This window comes from Xiphophorus maculatus, chromosome 23 (assembly GCF_002775205.1).
Source record: "Xiphophorus maculatus strain JP 163 A chromosome 23, X_maculatus-5.0-male, whole genome shotgun sequence".
NCBI lineage: Eukaryota > Metazoa > Chordata > Actinopteri > Cyprinodontiformes > Poeciliidae > Xiphophorus > Xiphophorus maculatus.
Genome location: NC_036465.1, coordinates 27,619,166 through 27,631,613, shown reverse-complemented (window position 1 = coordinate 27,631,613; position 12,448 = coordinate 27,619,166). Strand labels below are relative to the sequence as shown.

At 42.4% G+C, this 12,448-nt stretch overlaps 1 protein-coding gene across 4 annotated transcripts; it reads right to left on the bottom strand.

The window, feature by feature from the left end:
* Positions 1-505: 505 nt before the first annotated feature.
* irf2 (interferon regulatory factor 2) lies at positions 506-10,283 on the bottom strand. Of its 4 annotated transcripts, XM_023328751.1 has the most exons (10): positions 9,924-9,993; positions 8,411-8,641; positions 8,226-8,318; positions 8,049-8,148; positions 6,557-6,733; positions 6,415-6,461; positions 4,526-4,646; positions 4,276-4,428; positions 3,638-3,675; positions 506-1,755 (listed from the first exon to the last, which is right to left on the bottom strand). In XM_023328751.1, exons 2-10 carry the CDS (start codon positions 8,411-8,413, stop codon positions 1,489-1,491), a joined length of 999 nt encoding a protein of 332 aa, XP_023184519.1. In that variant the 5' UTR covers positions 8,414-8,641; positions 9,924-9,993; the 3' UTR covers positions 506-1,488. The 4 variants fall into 4 exon arrangements, with proteins under 4 accessions (XP_023184519.1, XP_023184517.1, XP_023184520.1 ...); XM_023328749.1 differs by lacking the exons at positions 8,411-8,641; positions 9,924-9,993 and adding an exon at positions 10,028-10,283; XM_023328752.1 differs by lacking the exon at positions 8,411-8,641 and having other exon boundaries at positions 9,924-10,027.
* Between the last annotated feature and the right edge of the window lie 2,165 nt (positions 10,284-12,448).

Here is a 12,448-nt window from a genome sequence, read left to right as displayed (position 1 = left end):
TCAGTGTTTCTGTGCAGGGCAAATGGGAGACCTGTGCACTCAAGTTAAACTGCCCCTCCCGGGGCGTGCCGTGGTGGCGTAGGGCGTGGTGCGACCCGTGTTTGGAAGCCTTGAGTCCTCGACGCGGCCGTTGCGGGTTCGACTCCCAGACCCGACGACATTTGCCGCATGTCTTCCCCCCTCTCCTTCCCTGTTTCCTGTCAGCCAACTATCATATAGGGGACACTAGAGCCCACAAAAGACCCCCTGGAGGGGTTAAAAAAAATAAAAAATAAAACTGCCCCTCCCCCCAGCAGTGCTTTAAAAATAGAATAAAATCAAAGAAATAAAATCATATGCATATCTTATTTATAAAAAGGCACAAGAGCGACTTTCCGAGGTGTAGAGTTTGCCGCTAGCAGGCTAAAGCACAGCTAGCTTCAAGTAAGCATGGGCCGGTAACCGGTGTCGAGTTTTCATTTCAAAGTTTGATAACTTAAATTTCATTTTTTTCATTATGTTCCGCCTTATTTCCCATCAGAAACAAACTTCTTGGTGCTTGAAGTAAAATGGTTTAGATAATATTGAACATAACTCGTGTTTTTTTCCCCATTTTGTCAAAATTTTAGGATCTCATTGTATCAGGATTAAGAATCTCATACAGGCCCATGCCTAGTTTGAATCCGGCCACATCAAAAGGCACATATCAGCAAGTAAAGCTTTGCTCCCCGTTTCTCTCAGACTCACAAACACACACCCATACACACACACACGCACGCCAACCAGTGGGCTGCCTGTAAGGTGCTAAAGCAATCAAAAACCCACATACAAAAGAGTTATGTACATTGTGGACACCAGGAGGGCGGTGTTAGTCCCCCCGCTGTAGTAATGGTGAGTCCTGAGGAGACAGATCCACACGGCCTGCTGTCCACTGTGGGGCCAGTGATTGAGAGTATAAATAGATGATAATTAATCTGCTGACCTGAACTGATTGGGATGGCGACGCCACATACCGGTTCCGTGTGTCTCCAGCAAAGCATTTAACTTGGTAGTTAGGTGCTTGCGATGGTTAAACGTGGCGATAAGGAACATGATTGCAAACAGGCTGCATTTACTACATTTAGCTTGTCAAAACTAACGGACTGAATTAAACTAATCTTTGGTAAGCCGAACTCTTAAAAATGCTGAGAACCTCTCACTACTAAAAAGGCGTGTGAAGCTACTTAAGCTGCACATAAAAGTTCCACTGGTGGCACACGGAGGGCGTCGGTATGGTCCTCCTGTCCCCACTCAGGTGGAAGTGGTCTGCAGATTGTAAACCCGGCCGCCACGCTGACGGTCAAATGCTCACCGCTTGGCGGACCGGTACATCCAGCTGAGTGTCAGTCGGTCAAAAGGGAAAACTAAGAGAACTGAAAATCCACACAGGTGTTTTAGGCTCCGACGTAGCCCACATGTTCTCCGGAAGCGACTGTTCTTCCCCCTAGCCTCTTCATCCGAGGTCAGGGGTCAGGAGGAAGTGACGTCCGAGGTTTTCCTAATGACGCTTGCACGCACCTCGTGAGCGTGGCTGCTCGACGGCGGTGTGTGAGAGTTTTGGCCGCAGGCCGGCGTCCAGCTGTCGATGTGGTAGCTGATGAGGGGCGTGGGGTCCTTCAGGCTGGTGACCCGGAAGTTGGGTTTGCTCGGGTTGACGAACGAAGCCATGCCGGGGAGAGAGCACGGCGGGATTCTGAGGACCGACGGGTATTCCCGCTTCCACGTCGGACCGAGAGCCTGTCGGTGGGAACAAGGAGAAGAAGGAACATTTAAAAAGTTATGTACATATTGTAGACAATTTCTGATGCCAACTGTTGTGAACCTGGGGCTGAGCTGCATAGCAACGTGTTCATAACCCTTGGACTTTCTCACATTTTGTCATGTATTGTACGGAGACTTTACGGGAAGGAATAAAAAGTCGTCCATTATTGTGAAGTGGCACCGTAACGTGGTTTTCAAAGTTTATTTTATAAATGAAATGTATTCTACTGTGGGAATAGAGTTCATGGTCCAACTTTGCTCCCATGATGATCATTTTGCGCACAAAAGTTAGATTTGGTCTCATTTGAACCGAAGCAAGGGAGCATCAATCACAGCTTTCAAACCTGACCTGCCCTTTCCAACTTTGGCCGATACCAATTTTTTTTTGTCTGAAACTTTGCTAAATATAGCGACAAGTTGCTAAGTTAGGGTGAGGTGACTATTGTTAACCGGGCACGTGCAGGCCTGACCTGGTGGGCGGGTCAGCTCTCTCTCACAGCAGAACAAAAGGAGACAGTGGCTGATTTTCAGACCTTTTGTAGACAGATAAGATCGGTAGATAAGATCAGTTTCTCATGTAAGATAATTAAAGTGTAAATAACCTCCCCTGGGAGAGCATTACTTCGCCGCTGACAAATTTTGAAAAGTCCCAGCGAAGGGAGTGGATGTCTGCTGTAAGTTTGGACTGAATCTTTCTCTGTGAGTTAGTCTGTCACGATAAGCAACAGATCAAATAATCGCATGATCAATTAAAATGAGATTGATCATTTTTCTCGTGGGCAACAATCGTCAAAGAGATGCTCCCCTTTAAAATTATTGAAAAGCCGCCATTTTGAGAAACATTTGGTGGTTTGCATTACCTGGCCCTTTTACCTGTTTTCCCTGTCAAAGCTGAATGATATCTTTTGAAAAATCACTTTTGGTAACAGAAACTTCATAATCCATTTTAATTATTGTTCTGGTTATTTTGTTTATTTATTTTGGATGTTTAAGCTGTTTACCAGATCCAGTGTTAAAGGTTTATTTAGAAATTAAAGTTGTTTGATCTCTCAGAGGTTGTACTTGCATTAATATAAATCCATTACTGTAGAAGTTGAGCATGGTATCAAAAATGACTATATTGTTGTTTATCGCAAAATGTGATATTGTGACAGGCCCATCTGTGAGACGATAAAACCTTGGGATACATTACTGTGATGAATTTTAGTTTGCTGTATTAAAGTAAAGAGGGCTAAGTACACTTTTTAGATTTTTGTTAATTTCCTCATAAAGTGCCACCTTGTTTTGTTCCACTGAAATAAGAATGTGCTGAAACATAGTGCAGGAAAGTCCAAGGTGTGGTAATATTATTACAACACCAAACATAAAGCAGCTAAACGGTCCTTGTGTGTGTGTGACTCAGTGTAAATATTTAGCCGTCAGTAGTGTGTGCAAAATTAGCTAAAAGATCATCTCCTCTTTAAGTGCACATGAATTCCTGTGTTGTGGCTCAGGACAGGACAGCTTGTTAGCATGTGGTGACAGACAAAAGGACAAGCAGAGATCAAACTGTTAATGTTTGACTGCAGTGGTTCCTGACAGAGCCCTCCCTTTTCTCACTCTTTTGCAACCTTACAGGAAGGAACACACACACAGACACACACCTAACTCAACACGTAATAATAAAACAACGCTTTGAGCCTCTGAGATGCACCACAAACTCTCGTCACAGTCAGGGCCAAGGCTCCAAAACTTTATGATGCGCACACACACCCTGTTTGAGCAGGTAAAAACCTGTTTCTCTGAAAACTGGTCCAGCTGCTGATTCATTCAGCGCTCTTTGGTGTGTGTGTGTGTGTGTGTTAAGTGTGAGACCCACCTCTTTGTTGTCTTCTGTGTCGCTCTCTGTGTCGCTGCCTGCAGTCGGAGGAGACAGGAAAACGGAGGTAAAACCACACATGCAGGCCTGACAATTACCCCCTCCCCAACACACACAAGCGCACACACTGTTGCTCCTGCTACACTCAACTCTGAATGTTAGCTATGCAAACAAACACACAAGCAAGCAGAGCTGACACCCATAGATCAAGCTGGGCCTGAATGACGGGTCACGAACACATGAGATAAACCGGCTAGTAGCTAGAACAGAGGAGCAGTTACCTGCTTTTAGGTAAGCAGAGATAAAAAAAAAAAAAAAAAGCTACCAAAATGTTCTGGCAGGTGTTGGTTGATAAAGAGGTCTATCCCTCTGTTTTCACCCACCCAGCTGGTTTGGACAGACTGATGCTAACAGTTTAGCATCTAAACCACAGGGGTTTTTTTTATTGCTCAGGCAGAACATGAACTGCCGATCAGATAGAGTTGAGGAAAGCCAATCCTCTGTATTGAAACCACAATGATGTAAAAGAGGTTCCCATGTGGTCAGGAGCCTGTAGGTGCATTATTTGGGCTTTTTTTTTTGTTCCTCGTAACATGCTGCGGTTAAGAGGATGTGTTTGTGTGTGTGTGGTGTCTCACCACAGCATGACGATACAGGAGAGATCTGCAGAGGGTACGAGTGGGAGGAGCTAACGGTCTGCTCCTCGTTCTCGGTGGTCACCTCGATGGTCTGGCACACGTCCGGCAGCTGCTCGCACTGGATCAGGTGGTCCCCGGCCGGACTGTGGAGCGCTGCGGGTCACACACACACACAACACACGGAGAGTGAACACGAGGGAATCCGGTGCACTCCTGCGGCGCAGGGCGACACAAAACACAACGGCAGTACCTGATCCGCTGTTGGTCACTGTGAGCTCCCGGGCCTCTACTTTGAGCGCGAGCTGCTTGGAACAGTCGACGGGTCCGGGCTGGACTTCAGAAAAAGTCGTGTTTGGAGACTGAGCGGCTCCCTGAGGGGCAAAGGAAGAGGAGAGGTTGGATGTAGCTAAACATAACTGAAAATGCAGTATATAAAGATTAGGGATGCACTGATCCACTTTTATCCGACACAGATACCGGTGTAAATAACCCCAGGTTAAGCTCCTTATTTGTTGTGCTCCTTTTTAAGGCCTATCGCCTTTATTTTGTTAGTTGACTTCCAGTTTTTGAATTTAATGCTTTTATTTTGATGAGAGAACTTCCACTGTTTATGTTGTGCAGCAGCAGCTTGGCAACAGAAAGAAGGGAAGATAAGTTGGAACAGTGTTATAAATGTATCTTGTTATTAGCTGCCCCCTTAACAGAGGCACAAGGTGCATTTATTTTGTAAGCAGGATATTTCTAATATTGATCAAGTGGAATTGTGATCTTTGGTTTATTGTAATCAAATACGGTATGGCTTTTTTAATCAGTTGATGTTGTTAGTAGTGAACGTTGTTTTTAGTTTTCAGACATTATGGTTGTAAGAGCGTGTTTTGTATCTTATACTTTTGTGTTTGTGCAACAACTCTACGGGGAAACTTATGGTTTACTTCAATAAACCTGGCCGTTCATCAGTAAAGCCAAAACCCTTCATTTGGGGGCTCTGCCTCAACCGATATCTGAGGTTTAGCATCGGCTGATACCGATCCAACATAGGAAAAACAGTGCTGAATTGACTAAAAACCGATTCTTGTTTGTTTTTTCAAATGCAGACATAAATGCATTAAATTATAAATGTAACCCTAACTCTGTACCTGTACAGCCCATTTAAATACACCAACAGCTTCACAAACATGTAAAAAAACAACACAATTTTCATTTTGCAATTAGGAGTACAACAACTAATGCAACACAAATGTCAGGAATCGGCCAGAAAATTGCGATCGGTGCACTCCTAATATCTAGGCCTGATACAAGAAGCACCAAATCAATTAATTGCGTGATAAATGAAAACTGGCTCAGTAATTTCCATTTGCATGATTTCTTGTTTCTCTCTTTTTCAACCAAAAACTGGATGACAAAAGTCTTCAGTCAGTTGCTTTGATCTCAACCAGGCATTTTTATGAAGGACAATTTTGCTTACAGAGACTAAATAATTCATTTTATTTGGTGTTTTTGTTTTGTTGATATGTTCCTGCTCCAATGCAAGACGGTCCTTATCTTTGATCTTTGAGAATGTGTTCTGCAGTCAGCCTATGACATAAAATGTAAATAGAAAAGTGAAGTTATATAAAAGTGAAGTTTGTTTTGAGCCAGTACTGTGCTGCAGGGTGTAATATTCTCCGACTGGAGCGATGAACACGGACGACTTCCAGACACCTCTCCAATGACTCCACTCAACACCTTTTGAGTCCTGCATCTGCAGGAGAAACAGCTGGATTTCTGCACCTCCAGCTGGGAGCTACAACAACAAAGCAGGCATGCCTCGACCATCACCCACCCAGACAGAGCAGTCGATCCCTCCCACTGTGAGCCTCTCTCTTATCTGATCCAACACAGATGCAATTCTGCATTATGTGGGAACAGGAAGGAGACCTGATTGTTCCAACTCAGCCGTTCCCTCCCTCCCTCCACCTTCATCTCTCCCACTTCACTCTGACCTGACGAAGCTTTCTAGAAGTGTGGGGGTGGCCACAAACGCTTCTAGGTAAGGCATTTCGGCAATGCCGCCAAACTGGACTGTGAAGACCGGGTTTTTATCAGGCCTGGGTTAAAGTTTACATAGAGCGTGGATGGAAAACCCAGAGGTTTTCCTACCTCTTTGCTTCCCTTGGACTTTCCCTCCTTGTCGGCCTTCTTCTTTCCTACGAGGAGACACGGATCGGAGGGAGGATTCAGAAAACGTGTTTTGAGTCAAATCCAGGAGTAAAACAGCAGAGGAGGAACGAGCACAGCTCACCTTTCTTCAAGCTCCTCTCTGTGGACGAGAGCATCTTGTACACTCTGAAGGCGTTGGTTCCTTTCTTGATACTTTTGTCCTTCACCTCCTCGATGTCAGGCAGGCTGTTCATGGCGCAGCGGAAGTTAGCCTTCCAGGTCTTTGGGTCGGGCCGGTCCACGCCGGGCTGGTATTTACCTGCAGAAGAACATGAAGAGAAATGTACAGAAGTACAGCCTTTTCTCTTTAAAAAGAGAAAAGGATGTAACTACAGCATTATGTGTTCAGAATGCTTTGAATACTTTTCATGGAATTATGAAATTTGTCATATTATTACGTTAAAACCAGAGGTACATATATTCAGCGGGATTTTATGTGACGGACGAGGACAGAACTTGTCAAATTGGAAGAAGAAGAAAAATACACAATTCCCAGCCTTTTTTGTTCACCGAAATAAACCTGAAAAGTGTGGCGTGGATGTGTATTCAGAACTTCTGATTTAATAGTGCGAAGAAAAGCATCAGAGCCACAGTATTTCATTGACTGCATAGGGTGTTGCACTGTCTGTTTCTGTTATATTTAAATAAAACACACTGGCTTGGACTTTAGAAAAGGTTTACAGGGTAGTAACCCAGGGCTACAATTTTTTGGCCACAAATTTTAATTTTTTTTATAATGAATGCATGTTTTGCAAAGATTCTACTTTATTTAACAATCATACTCCTATATGAGGTGAGCTGTAATGTTTTTAGGATTTTTATAATACTCATGTATTTGAAAATGAAGTGAAAATATTTTTTTTTTTTGGAAACAGAATGGAGAAACTGGCCAAGTGACGTGTTACACCTACCATCACCAGCTGGTATCGTCAGTCCATATCCGGTTTATGGATAGGACCAACTTAATTTATTGTAATTTGCATTAATGAAACAACTTTTCTTTAGTGAATAGGACATCAAAACAGTTTCCGGGCCACGGAACCAAATATCTGTACATCTGGCCCTGAACACACAATGATGCTTGAGGTTATAATTTGACAAATTCTGAAAAGTTTCAAGGGTTAGAAATACTTCTGCAAGGTGTTGCATGGTTATTTTGTATTCAAAAAGAATGTGAAGAGAACCTTGTTCATTTGTGGCATTTAAATGTAAAACCTCAGTTCATGTTTCAAAATATATAGTCTGGAAGCAAAGATCCATTTTTTTTTCCATTCCTTGCTTATCCAGACCCAGAAAGCACTGAAAATTCTATTCTATTCTTTTCAGGACCGAGTAGGAAACCCATTTCACTCTTGCGAAACTACAGCCTGAAGGCGGCACCTCCCTCCACAGTTTGGAGTCCAAAACTGATTGGCTTTTACTTAGTTTTTTTTTTTTTTTCTTCTTTCTAAACCAATAAACATTGCCTAACCATAAAGTTTCTCAGATTTGTGACAGAAAACTAAGAGCGCTGTTTGGTCAGACAAACTGAAAGCCACAGGAAAGGAGAAGCAGTGAGAGTGTGCTCCAGCTACCAGTGTGTATGGCCCATCGCATGAAGAGCGGCGCGTCTTTCTCCAGGTCCCAGCCGTGACGCGCCGCATGCATCCATGGGATCTGGAAGATTCTCTTTTCCTAAAAATCAACGCGGCCTGTCAGCATCGTACTTCACAGAATGAGTCGAAGTCAGGATATTAAAAACACCAACTCACTTTGTTGACCCATTTCAGTCCTGGGATCTGACAAGAGTTGATCTGTTCCTCCAGCCACGGCCGCATCCTCATCCTTTCTACAGGCATGGTGACCTAAGAGACACAAACAATCACAGGTGTTAACAGGTGGCAGCTGGAACTGACCGAAATCTAAATTATTCTTCTCAAATAATAAGACAGCGTACCATGATTATTACTGGGGGTGAACCAATCAAATCGGGCAGAGATTATAAATCAGCCAATCGTCCTTTAAGTAGCTCTAAATGCCTGCTTAAGTATGTAAACGAGGGTAATCTTGCAATCCTGTCATTTCCCGTTTGATCCAAAGCTATAAATTATATCAAAAAGCCTGGAACACTTTTTGTTTTCCCCCCATCAAATATTGGAACTGGTCACAATCAGAGCTGGCTGCTCACCTAAAAGAAAACCACAAATCAATAACGGCCAGAAAAATCCTCATCAGTGCATTTCAAATTACTGACTCACAACAATAGGTTTTATTTCTAACGGCAGACTAAACACAGGGACGAATAAAAACATATTTCTGTTTCATTTAGTTTGGAAATGAGAGATGCCATTAAATAAAGAAATACAACTTTACTCAGGTTTTAACTTTTGCTAAAGAAAATCTGGTCCTAGAAAAAAAAAAAAAAAACACTTGGAACTATTACAACAGGAAGCTGGACAAAAATTCAAGCGGCAATCCAATAAATGCAGAATGTTTCCTTAAACAAACAAAACAAAAAAACAGGAGGAAAATTTCCCCCAGCCTGAAGCTCATGTTGGTTCCCGGCATGATCAAAGTCCAGCAGGCCCCGGTGATCCCAGCTGCACATTAATGTGGCCCTTCTGGTAACAGACAGTTCCCTAAAAGGTCAAACCAGGTAACATGGCACAACACCAGGCTGTTTTAACCAGCAGCAGGCCTGGAACATCCAGCTGAGTCCCTCTCTGTGTGTGTGTGTGTGTGTGTGTGTGTGTGTGTGTGTGTGTGTGTGTGTGTGTGTGTGTGTGTGTGTGTGTGTGTGTGTGTGTGTGTGTGTGTGTGTGTGTGTGGGTGTGTGTGTGTGTGTGTGTTACTCTGATCCTTATTGGGTTTTAACACTTACAATTATTGTGCATCACTTTTCTTTCTGATCAAACATGTGAGACGCACTTCTAAAAACTCTCAGATGTTTTAGTAAAATTTTAACTCTGCTGAAACGACCTTTGTTCCACTGGCTTGCAAATGCGGCTGAAACGCACCATCAGGTTCTACACTCTCCTCCCAGGCAATGTATAAAATACAATAATACAGTGAAAATATAACAACATAACGAAACAAAATTCAACATGGCACTCTCATAAGTAGCGCTATTACTATTCATTAGTAATTTTATTTCTCACAATTCAAACTCTGTGAAAAAAAACACAATTAGATAAATGAAAACTGACAAAATAACGAGAAGATTTAAGTCATAATATGTTCAAAATTACAGCACACACTAGCTTTCCGAGCGCTAACTCTGCGGCTGTAGCCACGTTTATTGAAGTAAAGTTGAATTTAGCAGCGGAGGTCAGGTCAAAAGTTTACCGCGCTCTGTTTGTCTACTGCCTGCCAGCGAGCTGACCCAAAAACAACGAAGCCAAAAGTGAAAATAAATCCAGTACCTCGCCGGCGAACGAAGACCAAAAAACTACAGGGGTACTTTCACTTACAGAGCGAGCTAAGGAGCTGTCATGTCGTCCCGTAGGAAGCCGCTGCGTATGACCGTGTGTACGCAGCCCAACGGCTTTTAATATGCGGAAATAAAAACTGTTACCGTCTCAGTTTGGACGGCCTGTGGCTCCTCAGCGCCGCTGTCGGAGAATAACACGCTGGGCTCGAGGTGGACAACGTAGCAGCTTCGAGGCTTTAAAATGCACATAGAAAAAAAAAAGAAAAAAAGAAAGAAAGATGGTGTCGGTGGTTTATTTCTGTTTCTGCATTCAGACCGAAAGCAAAACAACGACTGCTTCGGGAAGTCAGGGCGCGTGCTGGAAATCCCCCTGCAAGCTCTCGTGCTCTCGCTTTAGCCGAGTCGCGGAAGATCCTTTGCGCGCTCCCCAGAAGCACACGAAGAACGCTCACTCCGACTTATATTTCCGCCGTTGTTGTCGTCGTCGAAGTCGAAAATAGCTTCACGTGAACATTTGTACTTTGTTTAAAGGGCTCTTACATGTTTCAAGAGTAAATTGTCAAAAACCACTTGCACAAGAAATATTTTACTTTAATAAAATAAATACACATGTATTTATTTCGACTGGCTTAGCCATCATCAAATGCATAGACGATCTTTGAACTGGATTTCATTTTCGCTTCCTCAATTCTCCCTCCTCCCACAAGCTCCCACCGCAGCCCTTTTTTTTTAACGCGCCCGGTGCCAGAAACGAAACTAGAAACTTCTCACAACCGTGCATATACGTTTGTGCAAGGCCAAGCAGCTGCAGCAGTTATTGAGAAAATGCATTTTCGTTTTATTTTCCAGAGTGCGCAACTGAAAATGATCTGTGGTTGCTGCTGTTGGAAAGGGCCAAAACCATACCAGAAGGTTTCATGCATCTTTCTTAACCGAAACCAAATGTAGATGAAGCGTACTGCTGAAGAAAAATTAATCTGTTAAAAAAAATAATAACATTAAGGTACACATAAAAAAAATAATAATAATTTAAAAACAAAAGACATGGGTATAAAATAAATGCATAAAATAAAAAGTGAATGTTTAGATTTCAATTTTAAATGTTGTCGATGAGCAGTTTATGCAAACATTGAAACATTACAAAAGCAGATTTGCAAAATTCCTAAATGAATATATAAAACATTTAGATTTACTGATGAAGCTGTTAGCATCCCTGATAAAAAATAAATCTAAAATAGCTTCATATTTTATTCCAGTAGTCTTACACAAATATTGCTCCCTAATATATTAGGAGATTCTAACAACAATCTGATCAGTATCCCTCTCATCAACAGTTTATACATGCAGGACGGTATTTGTTTACCCATGACATTTCACAAAGTCGGAGAACATACAGAGATATTTTTGCATATTTAGATCCTGGATCCTCTTTTATGCTCTCCTCTCTTCAGTTTACACCAAAAAATGTTGATTTAGGTTTAAGGACTGAGATTGCTACTGAAGAAAGACCATGTTGTATGATGAACCATTTTAATCCTGATTTGGCTTATGGATCATCACCTTGTTGAAACATATTTTTGGTTTTTAAACAAAGAAGCAGGCCCTGAGTACCACAGGTCCTCTACTCTACTTACTAGCGTTTCCTTTTTTTTGTTGTTGTTGTTTTTCCATTTTTATCTTCTTTTTAATGCCAAAACCGATTTCCACAGGAAAGCTCAATTACAACCTCGCCAGGTGAAAATGTAAGTTTCGAAGTCCAAGCAGATTTTGAGTAAACTCTTGGGAATTTTTATGTGGATTGTAGATGATGCACATAATTTCTGTTTACAGAGAAAACAACATGATGCATTGAGGAACAGAAAATCACTGTGTCGAGAAGTGTCAGGTACCAACTCCGTGTTGCTTTACCCCTTCAGTTCGCCACAGGCAGGGATTATCTGTTTGTGCCAAGCGTGTTCTGCAGGCGATACTCGGGTGCGGCGAACAGACGGGCACAATTTAAACATCAACAGGGAAAGTTTGGTCATACAAGCCGCGCAGGATTTAGGAGAGGAGGGGAGCCAAGTTATTTACAGTATTTGGCAGCTGCAGAATTTTACAGGGCGTGTTGATGTGTGCGAAGAGGATTCTGAAAGTATAGTAAAAAAAAACAAAAAAACTCTTTTGAGGGTTACATTTAACAACAGGTTGAGTTCCCAAAACAAGTGAAGATCTGCTCTAAAACTTCCAATAGCTTCCTCTAGTGGCTGCAGGCTCGCATTGGTTATTCATTTATTTATTTATTTACAATTTCTCCTGGAATACAAATTACACCCGTCTTGTTAATCACATTTCATGCACGTATTAACAAGTACAGAGCAGTGGTGTAAAAAAAAAAGAAAAAAAAGTGGGGTATGACCTACCCATGGGGGCGCTGTGTGAGAAGGGGCGCCAGAACGATGATGGCGGAAAATGTGTTTTTAGTCAAGAACAAACTGGCGCGCTATTTATTTATTTATTTCTTCATTTGATGCGTGTTGTTGTCTGGCGACAAGGAGTTAAAGATGGAGAGGCTGAAAACAACAA